The sequence below is a fragment of the Corvus kubaryi genome, unplaced genomic scaffold (assembly GCF_017639235.1).
Source record: "Corvus kubaryi isolate FWS band 111438036 unplaced genomic scaffold, C.kubaryi_AGA036_p1.0 137, whole genome shotgun sequence".
In the NCBI taxonomy this organism is placed as follows: Eukaryota; Metazoa; Chordata; class Aves; order Passeriformes; family Corvidae; genus Corvus; species Corvus kubaryi.
In genome coordinates, this window is record NW_024580671.1 from 30,357,136 (window position 1) to 30,379,230 (window position 22,095).

The window sequence follows — 22,095 nt, forward strand, 5'->3', positions numbered from 1 at the left end:
GCCACCACTCTGCTAGCTGACTCATTTAATCTCTTGGAAATTTTTCTCTAGCATCAGAAATAAAATGGCAAATTATCACAATAGACAATAAGATAGAGACAAATACCCTCAGCAACAAGACTTACGCTTTACGTAGAAACAAGTGGTTTGGTTTTAAACAAAAGGATTCAATTTCCTTTTAGAAACGGATACATAAAATATTTTTATACTGACAAATATACACTAAGATATGGTTTTATTTCCTTACATATTTTAAGAAAAAAATAAATACATATTTTTATACACCCTGTTATAAACTGGTAGTCTGTTGTGCAGCATAGAAAGAGCTTTAACTGATTCCCAGAGTCAGGGAAGAGACTGCTTGCTAGACTGAAGGCTAACCTAAAACAGTAGCTAACACTCATCCCTACACTGCTAGAAGGATGAGGGACACAAAAATAGTTATCTTCCCACTTGGAAAGAGTCGTGGTAAATTCACAACTCCTCACAGAAAATCTCTTCTTCGAAGGAAAAAACTCTACCTACTCTGGTGACTGCCTACAACTTTACTGCTGGAAGAACATCTTAATACATTTCAAAATAATGAGCAAGTTTATCAGAATCAGGGACCATCAGAAATTACTAACAAGCTTGTTAAATAAGCAGACAGAAGAATGGAGCTCAAATTAGTATTTTAATTAGCTATAACTATCATTTTATAAATACACAAAGATCGAAGAAATTCAGCAGCATTCATTAACCATACTGAATGTAAAAATACAGGCTAATATTGAGTAGAAACATGAGATTTGTCTTCTTCTCTTAAATATATCAGCTCTAAAAATTTCTGATTTTTTTTTCCAACTTCAAGTATTTAACAGCAGTCTCTTATTATACTATAATCAAGTAGGTGCTTAAGCATAAACTCAGAAGCCTAAACATTTAACTTCAGCTTCTCCAATAAGAATCTAGGTTAGTCTTTTAATACTTATGAACTAAATCCTTTGAAAATTAAACAGTTATCAGAAGGATCATGCACAGAGAAACCAATATTCGAGAAGTTTCTTTCACATTATTTTGCATCCTTCCAGTTCTTTGATTCACATATACACAATTCACCAAGACGCTTTATTACTCAGTACATGCAGATTAAGTAATGCCCAGGTCTTTATTTTACCATACTAACAAATAACTTGGGACAGAGTACCAGAGACATTATTTTTAGAGGGGGAAAAGGTATACCCTTAGTAAGCAGCAATGCACAAGTGAAGGCATGACCAAACTAATGAGCAGTCAAGACTGACCAGAATAAATTATACAATATTCACTGGCCTTAACCGAGTACATTGCCTATGAGAAAACCACACAACCTTCAAGCGCTTTTCTGATGGAAGGAAATTTCTTGTGACTCAATGTAATTAAAACACCATTTAGTTACATTTACTTTCAGTGCAGCCGTAAGTTTTAAGTAATTTTTATTTTTTAATTTACTTTAATATTTATTACCTGCATTTGTCACAACAGATCATATATCCATCATCATGTGTAAAGCCACAAATGCATCTGGTAATATCTGTCCCATAGCTTCCATCCTCTGACGTACTGATGGTAGTAGCACTGGAGGTTTCATCGAAGTTGGGAGTGGTAAATATGCCTACTTCATTCTTGCTTATAAGCACTGATGGAGGAGGAGAAGCTGGAGGCGTTGGAGGAGGCCGAGCACCATAGTTATGGTCCTAGGATTTTGTTAAAAGCTTAAGTTATTGTAAATGTTCATACACCGATGGTTATTCAAGCCAACATGTAAGAATTGATTTGCCAAAGAACTTCAGGCTTCTTATTTTTGTAGTAAAAGGTTAAAATTTTAGTTATGTCACAATTCAATCTTATTTTCTAACTTCTCAACTATGTCATATATTTAAGTGCACTGTATTCTGTATTTTGCTTCTAACTGACCATTTTTAGCCAACTTACCCAACTCCCAGTAAGATACAGAAATATAAGCACGAATCAGCTTTTCCAGATAAAACCAGCAGATTTTTACATAATATATTTTGTCCAGAATAGTTAGCACAAAACTTACTGCATAGGGCAAACCAATGTAACTGTGTGAATGCGAGCCACTGGTATACAACTGGTGTGGATAACTGTTCGATTTTTCAACTACCACAGGGCTAGCTTCTACAGATTCTGGTCTGCAAGGCAAAAGACAGATGAAGAACAAATGCAATTACTATGTAATTTATATCAATAAATTGGAGGTACTTGCAGCACAACTTCTAATTAATTTCCGGCTGATTCTGTTTAAAGGAGCACACGGAGGCAGGAACAAACTTGCAACCCCTCTAGCGGCCCCCTCATGCAAGAAACCCCCCCCCCCCCCCCAAAAAAAAAAAAAAAAATCGAGCAGTAACAGAAGCTGCCAGAAGGAATTCTGCCCAAGGACTGATGCTGATTCCGAGGGCTGCACAACAATAGAGCCCTGCAGCGACACACAGAGGCAGTGGCAGGGCACCACCTGCACTAACTGCTCCTACAACCAGAAATCCTAACTAGAGCAAATTATCTAAACAAGGTAGTTTCTATTGATTTATCTTTAAATAGAGGGAAAAAGGTGATAACAATTTGCAAGAGAATGTTTTGTATCAAAGGCAGTGCCTTCTTCAATATACAAACTATGGTAGATATGCACTAAACCACAATATGAAAGAAGATAAAGGAGTACTAAAACAGGAAGATCTATTTGAGCACAAAAAATTACATCTTCACGACCTTTCTCAAACAGTTACTCGTGTCTGCGTGACTGAGATAACTTGCAGGTTTTTTGTTGCACCATATGATTTAATCACACTAAGACAATTGAATCCAGGTTACCTACAGTAAAACTGAAGCGGACTTGACTCACATCATAAATCTAGTTTACTTTTCTAGTTTTATATTTATTGTGCGTGAATTCCAGCTCCTATCACATATCTTATCAATTCCTTGAACTGATTTTTAAAATAAACTTGGTATTTCTGAATCTTAAATTAAAATAGATACTGACGGGATTTTTTTCTTCGACATTAAGATACCTGACAGAGGCTTTTTTGCTATGCCATGAAGCAATACTACCTTGATTTAAAAGGACACCAACAACATTGGAAAAAATATAATTAATCATTAACTTTCTGAACAAAATGCAGTATTTTCACATCTATTTGAAAGTGTCCTACTTATGGGTTTGGTTGCCCATTTCTCCTTATGAGCTTTTTCCCATGTGAGGTTACCACATGATAAAACTGTTTAATAAGAAACTAGTTAAAAGCACTACTGGGGGAGGGCTTTAGTTTCTAGAGTCCAAAGAAAAAAATCTTTTTTTAAAAGATTATTGTCTCCAACAGTCATCAGCTGCCTTTTTTTGAGTGAACAAACATGTGAGCACACAAATCATGTGAAGTATTAATGTTAAAAATACAACTTCTGACTGGCATGAGACAAACCAACTCTGATAGCACTTGCTCTTTGTTACCTCATAAACCCAGAAAAATCCTCGCTTACTCTTACACCCCTTCACAACTTGAAAATACGATTTTATTTTGAGTTTGTTAGAATTAGCTTCTAGAAGCAGCTCAGAACTTTAGCTCATGACTAAAAGACAAAAATGAAAAAAACTGTGCCTTTCCAACCGATTTGCTTTTACCTATTCACCAACACATCTGTGCTGTAATCATACACCTCTTCTGCGATCCAGTAATCCTTCTGATGACCTAGCCAACTAAAATGCCAGTGAATGAGGCATTAGCTACACATTCCTCATGGCTAGGGCAGAAATTAGCTTCTCCAGTACAAATAAATCTTCATCACTGCATTGCTTCTACTACTACTACTCTTCACCATTTCCTGAATGGCACAAGTAATAACACGGGTACTCTTACCCACTCTGCATTCAATGCTCAACCCAGGTCTTGCTGGAAAATACTAAGTTTTCAGAGCAGGAAGGCTTACTAATAAAGGACAAGCAGGAGGGGATTCTGGTACAATCCATCCAGGATTAATTTAGCAGAGTTTCCTTCATTAAAAGTAAGTATTATTATGACCTAAATACCAGCTACTTAAACACAGAAACATTCAGTGAAACATACCAGAATGAAAGTGTCTTAAGAAAGAGAGGTTGTGTATTTCATCAACTGACTACAATAATCAGAAAGATACTCCAGGTCTCTTGCAAAATATGAGGAAAGACATCCCTACATCCATTTCTTACTTACTCTAACAATTTATAAACCATTTAAGAGAACAATACTTAGTATTTAGAGGCATAACAGTGGTGGGAAGCAGAAGTGTAAAGCCTCCAAAACCATTCATTTATCACTATTTTAACACTCATAAAACAGATTCAGGAACAATGTTAATACGAAAAAGGCATGTCATTACTTGAACAAGGAAAACCACAAAAATGGTGGGAGAAAAATCAGGTGATACAGAAAGGCAACTATTTAAGAAGTTGTAACATAAATACAAATTTGGAGCACAATCAGCTTTCAGTAAAACTTTTCTCAAATGCTCATCCAGGCACAGACACTACTTTCAATTGTAACAGATGCTCACTAGAGCTCTGAATGTAACTGTTACTGTTCCATTTACCCACTGCACTGGGCTGGGGAAGTGTGGAAGAAACCAACAACTAGAGGAAGGAGCTCCAAAAGCATTCACTGAAGCTAGAAATTAACCTTCACAGGTTTCCTTTACAGTCAACAGAAAGGTGATACAGACCCCATAAGCAGTACAGAATGAGCACCCTTTTTCCAGAGAGCCACAGACAGAATCAACTTTGGCAGACAGGTCACTGAATTCCTTGGTTTTGCCAACCATGCCCTATATAATACTGTCTGTTCAAAGGTCAAACCCTTCTTCTGAAATAGGCATCTCAGAGTTGGATAGCTTTGAGAAGGAATGCCTCTTGGAAAAATATTTAATTGTACAGATGATTAAAGCATGAGATATCACCTAATTTAAAAATCAAGTTTTACATTTTTTTGGGACTCAAGTAGCAGGGCCCAAGCAGCAAGGCACTAACTACTGTGCTACAGACAAACACCCCCTAATCCCACCATTGGCATTTCTACAGGCATCCCAGCAAGTTTTCAGGAGGAAAAAGTGTAAGCATTCAGATCTGTGAGAACACTGTAAGGTTTTCCTTGCCTGTATTTTTGGACATTAGCCAGTTCTGTAAGAGACTGAGATACTAAGCCTGTCAGCCTACTGATCATACCACATTTTTCAGCTTCACCTCAAACAACTTCAGTCTTACTGAAGAAAGATATTTATTGTATTTCTGGTTTTCATCAAAACTGCAATGTTTGCATTACAACACGGTATATATGAAGTTTGACCAAAACGTTAGTATTACTTCCTACATAAACAAACATTACTGGGATAAACTGACCATGTTATTTTGCTAAAATATCATATATACTCATTAAGCGTTGTGGTCAGCAATTCAAAACTGTGTGAAATACTCACAGGGAACAAAACAAAAAGCTCCATAAAAAAGCTTTCTACATGCTCTTGGGCTGCAGTGATTTAAGACATACTTATACCTTGAAAACAGAAATATAGTATTTTCTCAAATCAATTATAAAAGCAGAGATGCTTATATATATATAAAAAACCAAAAAACCTTGAGAGAATTTTCATTTAGCAAGTTAAACAACTACATGTTCTGGGTCATTTCCTACTGTTCATATCTAAAATGGAAACAAAATATTCTGCATGTTGCCAGCAGATGGCATTAGTGAGAAATTAAAGGAACACACGAGACCAGTTAATTTACCAAACCTCAGTCCCCAAACACTTAGAGCTAACTTATATCAAGGGAGTCGACCGGCAGCGATTCAAAGAAAGTCAATTCGTCTCCAAAATGTGATCTCCCCACTCCACTCCTTTTAAATATTGTTTTGTTTCTGACCATTTAGCAATAAATTAAAAAAAAAAGGGGGGGGGGGGGGTAAAAGCAAAAAAAAGCACACTGTGTTTGACTAACACCCAAAATACAATCGATTAGAATTTGGGGCCATCAACCACTGGCATAAATGCGTAGATATTCAAATGGGAAACAAAATCTCATTAGAACTAAAATGTTCAAAGGCAGGTGCGGTATCCAAGCTTTAAGCTGTGAAAACCTAGCTAACAGTACTTCCTGAAAATGCATCTAAACTCCAAATGCAACCTCAGCAACATCAATCTGCTACAATCCAGGTTTGTTTTCTGTTTGTACCAGCACACCTGAACAGTATCTAGCTGAAGGCCATCTCAGATAAAAGAATACAATATATTTTGCATGAGAAACAACATTTTCTATTTCAAGACACTTCTAACCAAACACATTTGACAGGCTTCACTACCTAGACAACAAGAACCAAGGACTGCTTTCTCTACAACTGAGTGGGTTCTGCTACCCAAGCACCTTGTAGCAGGCCCTACAAGTATAGGCTGGTCAGATGTTATCTGTATTTAAGAATACACCAGTGTTCTTTTTCTCCTGGATACTGAACTCAATACAGTGATCTGTACACTGTAATTGTGAAGTTTATTACACAGGCCTTCTCTCTAAAGAACATGTATAAATATTAAAACCAGAAAAGCAGTACCACCAATGGCATTTCCCAATGTGTAGCTTATACTTATGGTCTAAGCTACACTAGCACTCTCTGAAGCCAAGGAAGCACATTTTGAACCTTCAGAAATGGCTTGTTCTGCTTACTATTACAAGGACCTTACCACTAAAAAGTCACACATACTCATCTTTAGTAAGATCTCTAAGTAAAGGCAAAATATGTGTGTTTTGACTATGACAGCACTAAGATCTATCTGGAGACCCCACTTAAGTACACGTAATGTAAGAAACAGACCATCTCACCCAATTTTTAAGGTGTTTAAACATCTTAGTATGTTATTCTATAGACAGCTATTTGCTACAATTATTAAAATATGTGGAACTATTAATCGTATAAACGACCCCCTTTTTTAATGGGCTTATGCCTTGGTTTGAAGCATAAAGAATAATCTTCCAGCACTAAGAGACTGCACTACACAAAGAGCTTTTTTCCGAAGCTGCTTCTCCTGCATAATCAAATTTGCCACTCCCCCATTCTTGTGTTTGCTCATGCTTCAGCAACTGATGAAGCAATATCAGACCTGCCAGTCACAGTGGAAAAATTCAGCTCCTCCCTCTTGGGAAAACCCCAGAACGTGCTCAAAGACCATCTATGACTGCTATTAATGCACTCTATCTCCAACACACTACTCTCTGGAGGAAAATGTACAAGAACAAAAAGTAAAATCACATAGACAGTGACAGAAAAGGTTTACAACTGTGTAAGCTGGTAGGTTAGGGACACACCTTTGTGTCACACTTCTTGTGACAGGGACATGGCTTTTGAATCAGTGTACACCAATCATGCAGCTACACATACTTCAGCACGAGTATGGCAGAGATGACAAGAATTCATCTAACTGGTAACAGCCACTTAACATGTGAAGAAAAGCAGCTACTAACTGGGTCGCTCTGCCACAGCATCAAGCAAGTGACACACTGTGAACCCTATCTTGTTTATACTGACAACTATATTTATTTATTTTAATTTCAGCATGACATGCTGTGTCTGCAAGGAATGTCAGCAACCTCAGGAATCATGACCCTCTCTAAACATAAAAGAAAAGCACAGGAAAAGATAACGAAAAGATACATGAATGGTTTACTGAAGTTAAAAAATCTTCTGTACCAACGTATATAGTGTTCATAATACGAAAAGATAAAACAACTTTAAAAATTTTATGTAACAAAAAACTTTGAATTGCAAATTCTTGGTTCTCTTCAAAGAAACGGTGCAAACCTGGAAGAGCCTCATATATAACTGGAAGCACAGGAGAGAAACATCCTTTAAAAAAGCCATTCTAGAGTTCACCTCAAACTTCCCTTCAAAGTTTGAGAAGAAAGTGGTTTTTCTTCCAAACATTTGACAGTCATGTTGATGCTACACACATGGAAAGATGTTTGACAAGAGAAGTATCCAGTCAGAGATCAACAATACCTAAACCTCAGCCAATCAATACTGTACAGGAGACTAGGGGGAAAAACACAGAAAGAACCACAACACAAAAAACCACGCATGTACATGCACAACACCCCGCCCCCCCCCCCCCCAACCTAACAAAAAACCCACAAGCCACCATCCTCATCCCCCAAAACCCAGAAACTCACTACACTTACTTCATGCAAAGCCAGAGATTACTGAATGCATGATTTCATTGGCTCTTTGTAATCACTTATACACAGTTACTAAATGAATTATTTTCTACTAGGCTTTACAACTAGAAATAACTTTCTGAAGACATGGTATTGGCCATTTAAGCTAGGCCTTCAATTTCCATGAAGAAATGCACCCTTGTCTTAATTACTACTACTTTCTTGCAGTTTAATGCACCAAATTAATTTACCTTTGTAATGTGCAAAATCAAAAATATTTTTTACATGTAGTTAAAAAGGAAACTGAAATGGCAAAATATTTGAAGCATGAAAAGTAAACCAAGCAGCATCTTTACTTCTCAGTGTGATAAGCAAGAAAAATATGCATTTGTAGAAACATTTAGCTTCTCTCCTTTGCTCCCCCTGAAGTGGAAGAAACTGACATAAGAATAAAGTGACAGTTATTAATTTAACTAATTAAAGATTCAACAAAACTAAGCAGACATTTTTCTCCAATTGTATTCAAGGAAGAGTCATGAACGAATAAAAAAGTAATTAAAAAATAAGTAAGAAAACTTACAAATTATGTTCACATACTTACTCTGAGCCTGCAGCCATTTCCAAATAAGAAGTATCTGCTGTGTCAACCCCCAATGGGATCACTATGCTCATGACGTTCGTTTCTGATAAATTCGATTACTACGGAGTCCTATGCATTGGTATCCAAAACACTGGGGCATGCCAGCCACAGTGCTCATTGCAAACATCTAAGTGCATCCACAAACCCTGTTAAAAAAACCCAAAACATGCAAAAGATTAAGGGAGTTCATTTTAAACCCAGGCAATTTTACATCACGTATGTATTTTAATTTAAAAACTGCCACTTATATCTGTCACAATTATTTCATTAATTTTACACAAGCAAAAGGAAAGGAAAACATTCAATCCTCTCTAAAAGTTAACCGCAAATAAACTTCTTTAAGGAGTGTGACGATCTTAACAACTGAACCTGAAAATATTACAAATGGACAATCACTCAAATTTATTATTAAAAACCCCAGCACAATCAGGGAAGTGCCAAGGACTCACTTTATGGCAGACTTACTGAACATGAAATACTTTTGCTTACTGCTCTGTGTTGTCAAAGCCTAGTTGCTGTACCTTTCAACAGAAACCTAGTTAGAGAATTTGCAACTAGGTCTCAGACAGCACTGTTCACTTTTGTTTCGCACTTAAAAAAAAAAATCTAATGTCTTAACTACCATTTAGGATTTTTTTAAAAGCAAAACCATTCTAACAATTCACAATAATGATAGGAAACATTTTCCATTTTAATAAATCACTGCTAGAAGATACAACGCCTGTTCAGTGCCACTTTTTGAAGTGATTTTTTTAAAGAAGTAAAATTAAAATAATCACTAGTAGCTTTTAACTGTAGAGCAAACTACAACCTGCTTGACTTCCATGAGTGCATAAAGCATCTGACCTGTCTGCCACTTACTACAAGTCCCCCACTTCCCTTACTGCATAGGGCAGAAGATCCAATCAAGTACAGGAGAAACGTAAACAGCTCTCAGCTATTCACTGATTAGTAAACTAATGCACTTTTATACACTAATACAGACCAGGTTTTACACAAATGACTACATAATTTAAGTAAAATAAGACCAGTATCTTCAGTACTTACATAACAAATAATTGCAAACTCTTTCCAAAATGTCAAAACTGCAAGACCACAGACCACTTTGCAATGAAGCACGTACTGTGCCTAGTAAAGACACTCACGCCACAAAATGTTGTATCTTAGCTGATGTCTACAAGAGCACAACAATTTTGAGATTAATGTATTTTCAAAGAATTACAGAATGTGCTCATTTGGAAGGAACCCACCAGGATGATCAAGACCAACTCCCAGCCCTGCACAGCACCATCCCCAAGAGTCATGCCATGCGCTCAAGAGCATTGTCCAAACGCTTCTTGAACTCTGTCAGGCTGGGGCTGTGACCGCTGCCCTGGGGAGCTGTTCCAGTGCCCAACCACCCTCTGGGCGAAGAACCTTTTTCTAATATCCAACCTAAACCTCCCCTGACACAACTTCAGGATGCTCCCTCAGGTACTGTCACGCTGGTCCATCAGAGCAAAGAGATCAGTGTCTGCCCCTCCTCCTCCCCCCACGAGGAAGTTGTAACTGCAATGAGGTCTCCCCTCAGTCTCCTGTTCTCTAGGCTGAACAGACCAAGTCACCTCAGTCGTTCCTCATAGCCCTTCCTCATAGTCGCTTCTCCTCAAGGCCCTTCACTGTCTTTGTTGCCCTCCTTTGGACACTCTCTATCAGTTTAATGTCTTTTTTATATTGTGGTGCCCAGAACTGCCCCCAGCACTCGAGGTGAGGCTGCCCCAGAGCAGAGCAGAGCTGGACAATCCCCTCCCTTGCCCGGCCGGCGATGCTGCGCCTGATGCCCCCCCGGACATGGCTGGCCTGCCTGGCTGCCAGGGCACTGCTGACTCAGGTTCAACTTTCCACTGACCAGGACCCCCAGGTTCCTTTCCATGGCGCTGCTTTCCAGCCTCTCATTCCCCAATCTGTCTGTACATCCAGGGTTGGACCACCCCAGGTGCAGAATCCCGCACTTCCCCTGGTTCAACTTCATCTTAACATCTTATCCTTGTCAAACACTATGATGACAAAAAACCACAAGCCCCCAGTGAAAAATGGACTTCAGACAAACACTGTGGAATTAAATCTGAATTTCTTCTTTTATTGAATAGGTCAGCACTTTCAGGATGACAAAGCAGCATGTACAAGACATCTCTAAATTACGAGATGGCAGCAAGTCTTCATCTAACTTCCTAAATTTTGTAATACTGAAGTTTGGCAATTAACATAAGAACATACCAAGATGCTTGAAGTGCCTAAACGTACAGTTCATTCTCCTTCTAGACAGCAAAAGGTGTGTTTTGGTCCTATTATACAGTGAACTGGAAAGCTATCGGGCCAAGTAGCCTTAGGAATATTTTGCTTTCCTCATTTAAATGCTGGCGTTTTCTTACTAAATACCACAAATAACAAACCGTATCACTAGCTATGCATAAAATTAAGAAAAAACATACTATTTTCAAGAATAAGTAGCAAGAAAAATATGTTAAACCAAAAGCAGGTATAGAGTACTTTCAGTAGAAGGCATGAAGAAAACCGTAAACCCCTCTAACAGTTTAAGTGAGCTCTCATTTTGCCGCCATACAGGTAACTCTACTTGTAGGGCAGAATCCTGAACAGCTGCACCTACAATTTACAGGAAACATCAAATCACCATTTAGTTCCCACCTTCTGAAAAAGTAAAAAAATTACCCAGTAACTGAAACCATGAATGTTTTAAATCCAGGTATATCGGCTAGCCCAGGGTTAATGGCTGTTCCATTACTCCCTGCAGTGTGACCTATGCTACCAAATCATTAGCAGAATGGACTTTTTACTTTATGCCTGTTACTAGGTAATTCTAAAAAAACAGTTTTAGTGGTTCAATGTAGGTCTAAAAGACATACTGGACACCACTGCCTGGGATCAAGATCCTCACTTAGATATTTCTTGTACTTTAACTTGATTTTGGTGATGGTGCGGTTTTAAACACTTCTAACCAGGTAGAACATCAGCTGTAAAATAATGCAGGCAAAAACACCCCCTGAGGTTACCCAATCATCATATATTCAAGTGACCTCCACTGTCAACACAAAGAAGAGATTTGCTTACCAAATCTGATAATCAAGTGATATTTGGGGTGCTTTTTAAAATGTAATGCAGAAGAAGAGCTACACATATGTTTTTAGAGCTATGTATAGATTGAAAATCAGCGGCTAATGCATATCCCAATTAATGACAATCTCTGACAAAGCAAATACATCACCATTCTTGCTCAAAAACCACAACAACAAACAAACAAAAAACAAAACAAAGCAACAACAAAAAACCGGGGGGGGGGCCGGGAACGGGGGGGAACAAACAGCCAAAACAAACCTCCTATCCTATGGCAAGCTACTCAAATACAGCTCTGTCAGAATTCAGTCAGAAATTCTAATACCCTGATCTACACCGAATAAAATCAGAAACTTGAGGAATCAAATATTTTTTTTGCCTGAAGAGCAGTAAATAGATGTTGTGGCACCTAAACGGAAGTGGAACATGACTGCAATAGTAACTCACTGTTTTTTACCACCTTTTTCATCACACACACAAAACCCTCTAACGCTTTTCCTCTACCTACAGTTAAGTATGGAAGAATGGAGGCAGTCACTGGCTTGCAATACTTACACAGCCAAGTTAATTCAAACAAATACTGCTCATTATTTATGAGTAGCCATGCTCAACAAATGCCCATAATGGGAGTGGGGGGAGATGCAGGATAAATTAGTAACACTACACCCACTTATTAAACAAAACTGTGACCTTATATATAGGCCATCCAATAATGATTACTACAGTGATGTCAAATTTGGGATGATGGGAAATAATTATTTTCTGCCAACAGAAAGTAGGCTCACCAACAGAAACAGAAGCGTTGTCATGACATACTTATATTCCCAGTACTTTTATAAGTTCAGAAAGGAAATAACACAACCACTGGGGAATTTTATCTAAGAAGAGATTGCTTATCCTTTGAAGCAGAATACTCTCTGCTGTCATGATTTGGTACTTTCCAGTTTCTGCAAGCATCCATCTATTTCAAGTAATTATTCTTTCAGAACTCTGACAATCTGTCATCTGTGGCCTTTAAGAAACAGTTTTCATAGGTACACTCATTTCCACAACTTCCTGTTTAAGAAAGTCTTTCTTCAAGCAGTACATGAATTTTAAAGATAGGAAGACCACACTGGTTTGTCCAGTTAATTTCAGGGTCACAGAGTTAAAAGCCACTATATACAAACTGCTAGTCCAAAGTTCATTGATCAGCTCTTTACTGGACAAAATGGCTCATCTACTGTACCTTAATTAATAACAGTAGACGCCCTCCAATTTTGTTATAGTCCACTCTATTAGTGATAGTACACTCTAAGCTCTGAAAGAATTTTGGCAATGTCTTAGATTCACAAATTTTCTCATAATCACCCTACACCTTTATTACATGAAAAAAACCCATCCCCTATTAAAATAAATTTTGCTTTTATTTAGTTGCAGTAAGAAAGTTTCTCTTGCCCTAATAACAAAACGTCCATCTTATACCCAAACAAATTTCTGTTCTATCTGGTTAAAACATTTATCTTGTCCAAGATCAACCTCTTCACACCCATCACACTTCACTGCTCGTTCATACTGGTTTATACTTTTAATGGCACTTCGCGTCTCTACAGAATACAGAGGAGCTTTTTGACTCAACAGCCACATCAAGTCTAAAATATTTGAAGCCTCACCATACTTCTCACGATCCACTTTATGACACCAGAACCCTTTTTTAAAAAATTAATTGTATTCTAACAACAGCAGTATAAGAGCATAATACATTCCAAAATATTAATCTCTATGACTTTGTACAGAGAACATAATTTATGCATTAAAGAACAAAAAAACCCTTACATAGTATCCCTGAGGTATTCCACTTACACAACATTATTCTGTGGTCTAACAAAGACCACATTTCCTTTCTGTCACATACCGCTAAGATCACTTGTGTCACATCAGAAGAAAAAATTTAACTTTTCCACTGGTACACAAAGGAGGCAAAAGCCCCAAACAGAGACAGCTCAGCTCCTGAATCAGAAGTTAAGTGGGTGATCTCCTGAAATTACATTAGTAGTTTTAAACCTGCTAAACCCTATGTTGTATGTCTAAGAATACTAAAGCTCTCATCTAGATGCAGAGATACAAAACTTTCCATAAAAATCAATTATAAGAGATGGTGGCAACACCAGTAACAACTTATTTGTCTTAAATATTAAAAAATCCTAAAGAGACTTTAATATATCAAGATAGTATTATTACTTATAATACTTAATGTTATTTATTACAATATGGTGTGGGTTTTTTGTTTGTTGGTGTTGTTTTTAACCATATTTACGTCTAATACTACAAAAACCAGAGGGGAAAAAAAAATTCATGAAAGCTGTTTTTACTATTCTTCTTCACATCTCTGACAGTTTTTTACACAGGGTTACTGTTCCTTGTTTTTCCCTTTCCATGAATCAATTTTCAGATTCTATTGTCATGTGACAAATACAAAAACCAAAAAGCATACAGAAGTTACAAAAAATACATTTACTATAGAAGTTAAGAACAAAGCAACTTGAGACTTAACATTTGTTTTCTAATTAAAAAAAGGACATCAGTGAAATAATGAATTAAGCTCACAATTAAATTATATCCTACCTCAAATATAATAATTTCCCACACACTGAAGACTACACTAAATTAAGTTGATTGCTAAATCAGTTCAAGTTTCTCACATCACTAGGCATTACAAAAATACTAAGTCTTATTGTTACTGTTTTTATGACTTCAATATACATGTAAGTTCTTCAGTATTTTTTCTGCCAATTGCAGTTATCAGTAATCACCCATCAACAATTACAAGATTAAAAAAATAGTTATTAGATATTAGAATATTAGATATCTAATAACTATTAAGTAGTTATTAGATAGTTTCAAGATTTGGGAGATTTCATTACAGAATGCCTCTGCAAAGAGAATTACCAGGATCTCCCTAAACACAGAGGTTTAAGGAGGAAAACTTAATTCTAATTAGCCTATAATTAGGCTAAGTATTTCATTAGAGAAAACAGTGCTAGTTGAAGATAAATAATTATTTAGATTTTATACTGACGCATACAACTTCACCTTAAAGTCCTTAACTAATGTCACTACAGAAATATTAATATACTAACCAAATTACCATCTCTCTATCTACTCTGTATTTTCACAAGGTCCATATACAAAATCCACAGAACTAGAGTTGAAGAAAAATTAATCAAAACCTTCTAATCTATCTACATATGACAACTACCTTTACTTAAAAGCAGAATTATGTAACTTGAAATATGTACTACAAAATACATAAAAGGTAAAAGCGGTAATTTTCCCATATGTAGTAAATTGAGTAACTGAAATGGCCAAGAGTAATTAATTGTCAGGCCCGAACACCTAAAAAACTACACTGTTTCCCAACTTATCCCACAATGGACAGTTCACCTCATGTTCAAGTAGAGCTTATTTCCCCTGAACACAAGTACAGAAGAGGCTCTCCTTTGCTAAACTAAGAGTACTGGTAAACCCCTTGCCTCACACCTTTAAATCCAGGCAAGAAATTAGTAACCATTTCCTGGAGCAGCACTAAGTATCAGAAAACACACATTAGTTATAAAGTATATAAAAAGGCTCATTTTCATGAGATGTGTACAAATCTTAAGGGAATTAACTTTAAGCAACAAATGAAATTGCTGAAACAGGCAATTTTCCACTCAAGCACTGACCAAGGGAAAAGAGAAAGGGTAGAAGAGTTATGAGACTAACAGATAAAAAAAAAAAAAAATCAGTGTTAAAACACAAACTACCTGCGTGACAGTCTTGAGCCAAGCAAAACCTTTCAGTTTAACCAGCTCACAATGCTAACCTGGTTGTAACTTCAAGTCAATTTGATTGTAAAAGTGTTCTACACCACTAAGCCCAAACCAAAACTCTAACTTCCATTTGCTCCCAGCTGAAAATCCATGCTACTGTGAGTCCACGTTGGCTCCAAAATTACAAAGAATCACTACAAAACTAATTACTGTTTCTGATACCAATAAGGTCCTTCAGTCAAGATGTAAAGATTTCCAAGACTGTATTACTGCTTTCAGACCTCTGCTGACTCCTGCATATCTTATTGTTACTTGTTTATACAAAGTCATGTCAGGTAATAGACGACCAAAAGGTAGTATTCTGTTTTATTGTATGTTATTACCTCACCATGCATCTTCTACGCATAAGCTGGATTTATTGAGAATGCAATCTAAACATTCTCCTCCTCCCTCCAATTACATCATATGTGTGCACACGTTTTGCAATCATGAGCAAAAGCAATTCTTGTCATACTTTCCTTCAGATTTACAGGCCAATAATTTTAACCCATGGTCATGGGAACCACCCTTGATCCCAAGAAATCCACAATAATGGAGCTAAGGAAAGCTGATACACCTATGCCCTAGCATGATCTATACAGGACAAATCTAATTAAAAATGCAACTACCAATAGTCTGGCAGAGTCCACAAATACAGTGTGAAAACTCATGTCCTGAACTGTCACAAAACCAACAAACTAAGCGTTACTACTTGGCTTTCCTACCTACAGGTTTTTCTCCTCTTTGGAATTTGTTTGCTTTTGGTTTGGAAGGTATGTGTGTGTTGGGCTCCGTTTTTTTCTTGGGTTTTTCTGTTTGTTTTTTTTTTTAACTTTTTTTTAATGGGGGAAGGGAGAAGAGAGGAGATTTAAAGAGGATTTTACTAAATAAAATCACGCTTTTCTAAACTGCTTTCTACTAGTGCTCTGAGCATACAAGTCTAACAAGAATTAGGTTATTTTTAAAATTTGCAAGAGCAACTGGCATTTTAATGGTATACTCTAGATATCCTTCAAATAGTAAACTACACTATGCACATGTATATACATATATGCATGTATCAACACACAAATGTGGAAAAAATATGCAGCATATATACACATACCATAAATAAATGTATAAAGTAATCAATATTTATTCATTGCTGTGTGTTTCTCAGAAGGTAACACATCTTTAATCAGACCTAGAAGCAGAATACATGAATAAATGACTAATCTTACGTACAAGGAAGTTTTCTCTGTTTCCCCTAACATGCTCCATAACTGTATAGATTTTCCTAAGAGATCAGGATGGATATCCAACTTCCAGATGTTACACCACTGCAGGTGCAGTAAGAACTGTGCAGGCTTAGGAACAACTGTGAGTCCAATTTAAGACCTTTGCTACTGTTTGCTGCTTTCCATGGTAATGTAACAGATAAATTAGCAGCTTACTTCTAATTTGTGCTGAGACAAGTAAGAAAGGGGAGTAGGAAAAATATGACATAGTAGGCACACTCAAATACACAAATTAAGACCTATTAATGACCAACTCCTGCACATCATATAGAAGAAACAACATGTTCTAAAAGGAATCTGGTATTTGTAGTGTGTGCTCAAACATTCCCACTGACTTAATGTTCTCTATATCCCTCTCAGCAGTATCTTCCTCCCCACCACAGTATTAACTCTTCCAGCCTCACTCACAAGCCCCTCAAAAACCTCCTATGCTGTCCACTGTCACCTATACCTTGTCAGTACTTATGTCCCTCTAACCTCCTCCTCATGTGCCCTGTCAGACAAAAACCCAAAAAAGTACCTGCTATGGCTGGTTTGAAGTTAAGCATGACAGATAATGGCTAAAATTATTATGCTTTCTCTCCCTGTTTCTTGCAGGATACTGCTCATAGCTGCCCCCATCACCTTTTGAATTTTCAGTAAGCTTCAGAGAGCTCAAGGGTACTAAGCTCCTAGCCCTGTCAAATTTCTGTTTTATGACATTATTGGTTGTACTGACACAGACCTACCTGATGATTAGACCAACAGAAATACTGCTATTACAACTGACAAAGTAAGACTCCTCCTCCAACTTCGCTTTTAAAGTAGTGCAAATAAGCACGATTTACTAGCACAGAATCACAAAATGGCTTGGGTTGGAAGGGACCCGAAAGATCACCCAGTTCCAACAAGCCTGCCACGGGTAGGGACACCTTCTGCTACCAAGCTGTTTAGGGTCCCCATCCAACCTGGCCTTCAACACTTCCAGCAACGGGGCATCCACAACTTCTGTGGGCAAACTGTTTCTTTCGGCTTATGAACATCCTGAGACAAACACAGGATTTTACCTTCAACAAAGAGCACAGTCACATTTGGAATGGCAGCCAAACTTTATGAATTGGTCAGAGTTTAGTATCTCAAAGAAAGAAATGAAAACCCCGTCTCCTTCATGGTATCCAAGATTTATGCATAAAAAAATTGAGTTTCCATCATGTAACAAGGTTTCCATCAGTACACAGGTCATAACATGCACTACAAAGACTCTAGTCTGCACAGAGCAAGCCACACTTTTAAGTATAAACCAAGAGTAAGTCTGCCAGTTTACCCAAGTCTCTGCTATACAGCAAAGCTGCTTTCCACTGGACATAAGCCATTTTCCTTTACTATCTGGTCCAACAGTGCTGCTCTTGCTTATTCCCATGAGTGAAAGCACTGTCTCTTACTCAAATATTTACATCAGTCCCTTAAAACATGAAGACTTGCCCTTACCTCCTCACTCTCTTCACTCCTTTTCTTCTCTCAGTGGAAGTTAGACAAAATATGGGACTAGGAAGAGAAAAAGAATGAGTGGTAGAAGGGAAATAAAGGTAACAGCAGTCACAGAAAGAGTAAGAATTAGTTTATTGAACAGAAATCTATCAAAGACACAGTAAGCAGAGATACTCAAACAAACACCATGCTTACAGATTTTGTTTTCTATTTGCAGAACTCAACCAAAATTGAAAATTAACTGCAAATTGCTTGATATCTCTAAGTTTACTAAACACCTGCTATACAACTGAAAGTAAGTCACACAAAAAAAGGCCTAGCCATTCAAAAACCATAAATTATTTGAGCTGGAGAGTCAAAGAACTGTAAACTACAAAACAAGTACAGCACATGAAGAGAAGTTAAGAGAAAAATTATTTTTTCATAGCAATATCACTTATTGCTTGAAGAAGTATATATATTAGCTACCTAACATTAGCCTGCTATGGTGTATCACAGAATGTAAAATGCCTTTAATGAAAAATTCAAAAGCTAAGAACACTAATAAAGTGATTTCCCAGTAAAAGTATCTTGGCTTTATGTCATTTTTTGTGTCAGCTATTTTACTGCAAATGCTTATTTCTCCATCTAGCACAAAATGATAAAAAGCAGTTGATTAAACTTAGACAAAATGCCTGTGACTTAGCAATTGCTCACCAAGAAAACATTACATCTGTTACCTTACGTTGTTACTCTTGACAAACATCCTAAAATATAAAGGCTTTCTGCAAGTAGATACAGTCCACATTCTGTAAGAATTCTAATTCATGTCTATAACTGTATGGGCTAAGTTTATTTATTTTTTATTAAATATAACAGTAATGGCAATTCAGTCACCAGTATTCCTCCCAACAAGTACAGATTTTGGGATGGAAAAATATGTGGCTAAAAATAGATACTGGTGTTGCCTTCAACACTATAAACATTTTGCTGGCTTCATGAAATCAAATAGACTAATTATTTTTTTTCTATGCTGCTTAGTAAGACTTGGGAGTCTACTGTAATTATTAGCTACCTACTACAGAAGAAGTAAATTCTTTTGACTTATTTCAAGTCTGACACTTCAGCTAAACATATTTTTGTTTTGATAAGTTTTCACTTATGTAGATTCCAAAAACTAGCTCCTCTTTTTAATCTGTGGCATTTGATTTACCTAACTAGATCAACAGTGCTTCTACTTCTACCCATGGAAGCAATTTGTAAGCATTCGCCCAACTGCTACACTTAGGCCTAGGAATCTAAACAGAAGCAAGTCAGAAAGTCACAGTCTTTCAAACACAAACTTTTAATTCTTTCTGGCAGTTAGAAGAACTCCTTTGTGTAATTTTAATTACAGTTCAACCTAGACTATATTTTTTGGTAACAAAAATATTCTTGGTAACAAAAATGTTCTTTACAAAAACTTGGGGAGGGTACTGGCAAGAAAAAATGAGGGAACAGATGGAGGGACTATATCATGTTCAAGGACACACACAAAAAAACCTGAAGTGTTAAGATCAAAAGATCTTTCCTACTTTCAAGAAAACAAACCCCAATTTATTTTCAATTGCAATTATCTTGCAAAACTGTATTATCTGGGTTAGGAAATTTAGATTCCATGCATTTTAACTCTATAGCTTTGTGCTTTCAAAGGAGGTTTCAGTATGTATTTTTGACTGTAGTAACAGAGATAGAAAATACCTAATCTTCAAGCACAAAGAAATTCTGCCCAGCAATGGAAGCTCAACACATGGCTTTTAATTTTCACTACTACTGCCACACAGAAGGGGACAAAAAGATGCAGTGTTTGGCTTTCATTTGTCTTTCAGCACAAAAGATATGACTGGAAAGTAAGACAGAGAACAAACATTTAGAAGAACCCCACAACACAGTCATGCATAAAAATCCTGCATAATATTAAAGGTATTAAAGATTCACATCAAACGTTCCTATTCTAAGCAAAAGAAATTAAAAAAAATCAGCTGAATTACTTGGTAAGGCATTTGAGGGAGGAACCTTACCCTTATCACCAGTAAAATAACTACTGTATTGTTTACGAATTATATATAAACTATTCATGTTTCTTCCACAGTTCTAGAATGATAGGTTTGGAAACCAAAGGAGACATGTAATCACTCTGTACCTTCCTCAAAAGCCATATATAAACTGCTGCAATTCTCAAGTCTTCAGTTTAACCAGAACTGACTAAAACCACTCCTTATTGGAAACGTTTCTTTAAATCAATAGTTAAAACAGGATTAACCGTCTAGACTTGGAATATCATCTGTCTTGTGATACAGTTTTCAACCCAGCCCCGTTATAACCATTCTAATTAGAAGTCAGGTGCCTCTGTCTACTCAAGGCAACCTAAGAGCATCACCAACTGTTAAAAAGTATCTTTAGCCCTATCAATTTAGAAAAGTTAAGGAGTAATGAACACCAAACAAATTTAAGTATTCAGAACTCTTCAGGGTAAAAGACCCAAATCTACCATCCTGTATACAATTTTAAATTCTCAAGTGGCAAATACAGGCTGTTAGTTTCATCAGTTTCTATGACTGATAAATAACGGTTCTGCACAACATCCTTAACGCTAAAATGGAGACACATGAATGTGATGGATGGACCATTTGGTGGATATGGAACTGGCTGCATGGTTGCATTCGCACAAGTTGCAAGATGTCAAGCTTGATGTTAAAGTGGAGACAAGTGATGAGCGTCATTCCTCATGAACTGGTAGTGGGACCACAGCTGTTTAAAATCTTTGTTGGTGACATGGATTAAACAGTCTCAGAAAGTTTGTCAACAACATGAAGCTCTGTGGTGTGGCAACACTCTGGAGGGAAGGCATATCATCCAGAGGGACCCTGACATGCTTGAGAGGTGGGTCTGTGTGAACCTCTTGAAATTCAACACAGCCAAGTGCAAGGTGCTGCACCTGTGTCAGGGCAATCTGAAGCACAAGTACAAGCTGGGCAGAGAATGGGTGGAGAACAGCCCTGAGGAGCACAGAGGCTTGCAGGTGCTGGTTCACAAGCAGCACAACACAGTTCGGCAGCATGTGCTCACAGCCCAGAAAGCCAACCATGCCCTCGGCTGCATCAAAAGCAGCATGGGCAGAAGGTCAAGATTCTGCCCCTCTACTCCACTCTCAAGAAATCCCACCTGCAGTTCATAAAGCTCTGGGGTCCGCAACACAAGAAAGAAGTTGACTTGTTAGAGCAGATCCAGAGGAGGTCACAAAGATAATCCAGAGGGCTGAGCACCTCTCCTACAAAGACAGGCTGAGAGAACAGGTGTTATTCAGCCTGGAGACAAGAAGGCTCCGAACACCTCAATGAAGCCTTTCACTACCGAGATGGGGCTTATAAAAAAAGAGGGAGAGTGACATTTTACGTGAGTAGATAGTGATAGGACAAGGGGGAAAAGTTTTAAACCAAAAGATGAGAGATTTAGATTAGACGGTAGGAAGAAATTCTTTACTGTGAGAGTGCTGAAGCACTAGGAACAGGTTGCCCAGGGAAGCAGTGCATGTCCCATTCC

General features: G+C 37.3%; 1 protein-coding gene across 3 annotated transcripts in view; it reads right to left on the bottom strand.

Annotated features, from left to right (window-relative positions):
* The window catches only part of KMT2E (lysine methyltransferase 2E (inactive)), a 57,185-nt gene that overhangs the window by 29,676 nt on the left and 5,414 nt on the right, over window positions 1-22,095 (bottom strand). For 2 of the 3 annotated variants that reach the window (XM_042018383.1, XM_042018381.1), the window contains exons 2-4: window positions 8,811-8,995; window positions 2,063-2,174; window positions 1,486-1,715 (exon numbers count right to left, since the gene is read on the bottom strand). In XM_042018383.1, coding sequence (XP_041874317.1) covers window positions 1,486-1,715; window positions 2,063-2,174; window positions 8,811-8,881 — 413 coding nt within the window. In that variant the 5' untranslated portion in view covers window positions 8,882-8,995. Of the gene's footprint in view, window positions 1-1,485; window positions 1,716-2,062; window positions 2,175-8,810; window positions 8,996-18,534; window positions 18,592-22,095 lie in introns of all 3 variants that reach the window. The other variant, XM_042018382.1, reaches the window with a different exon arrangement.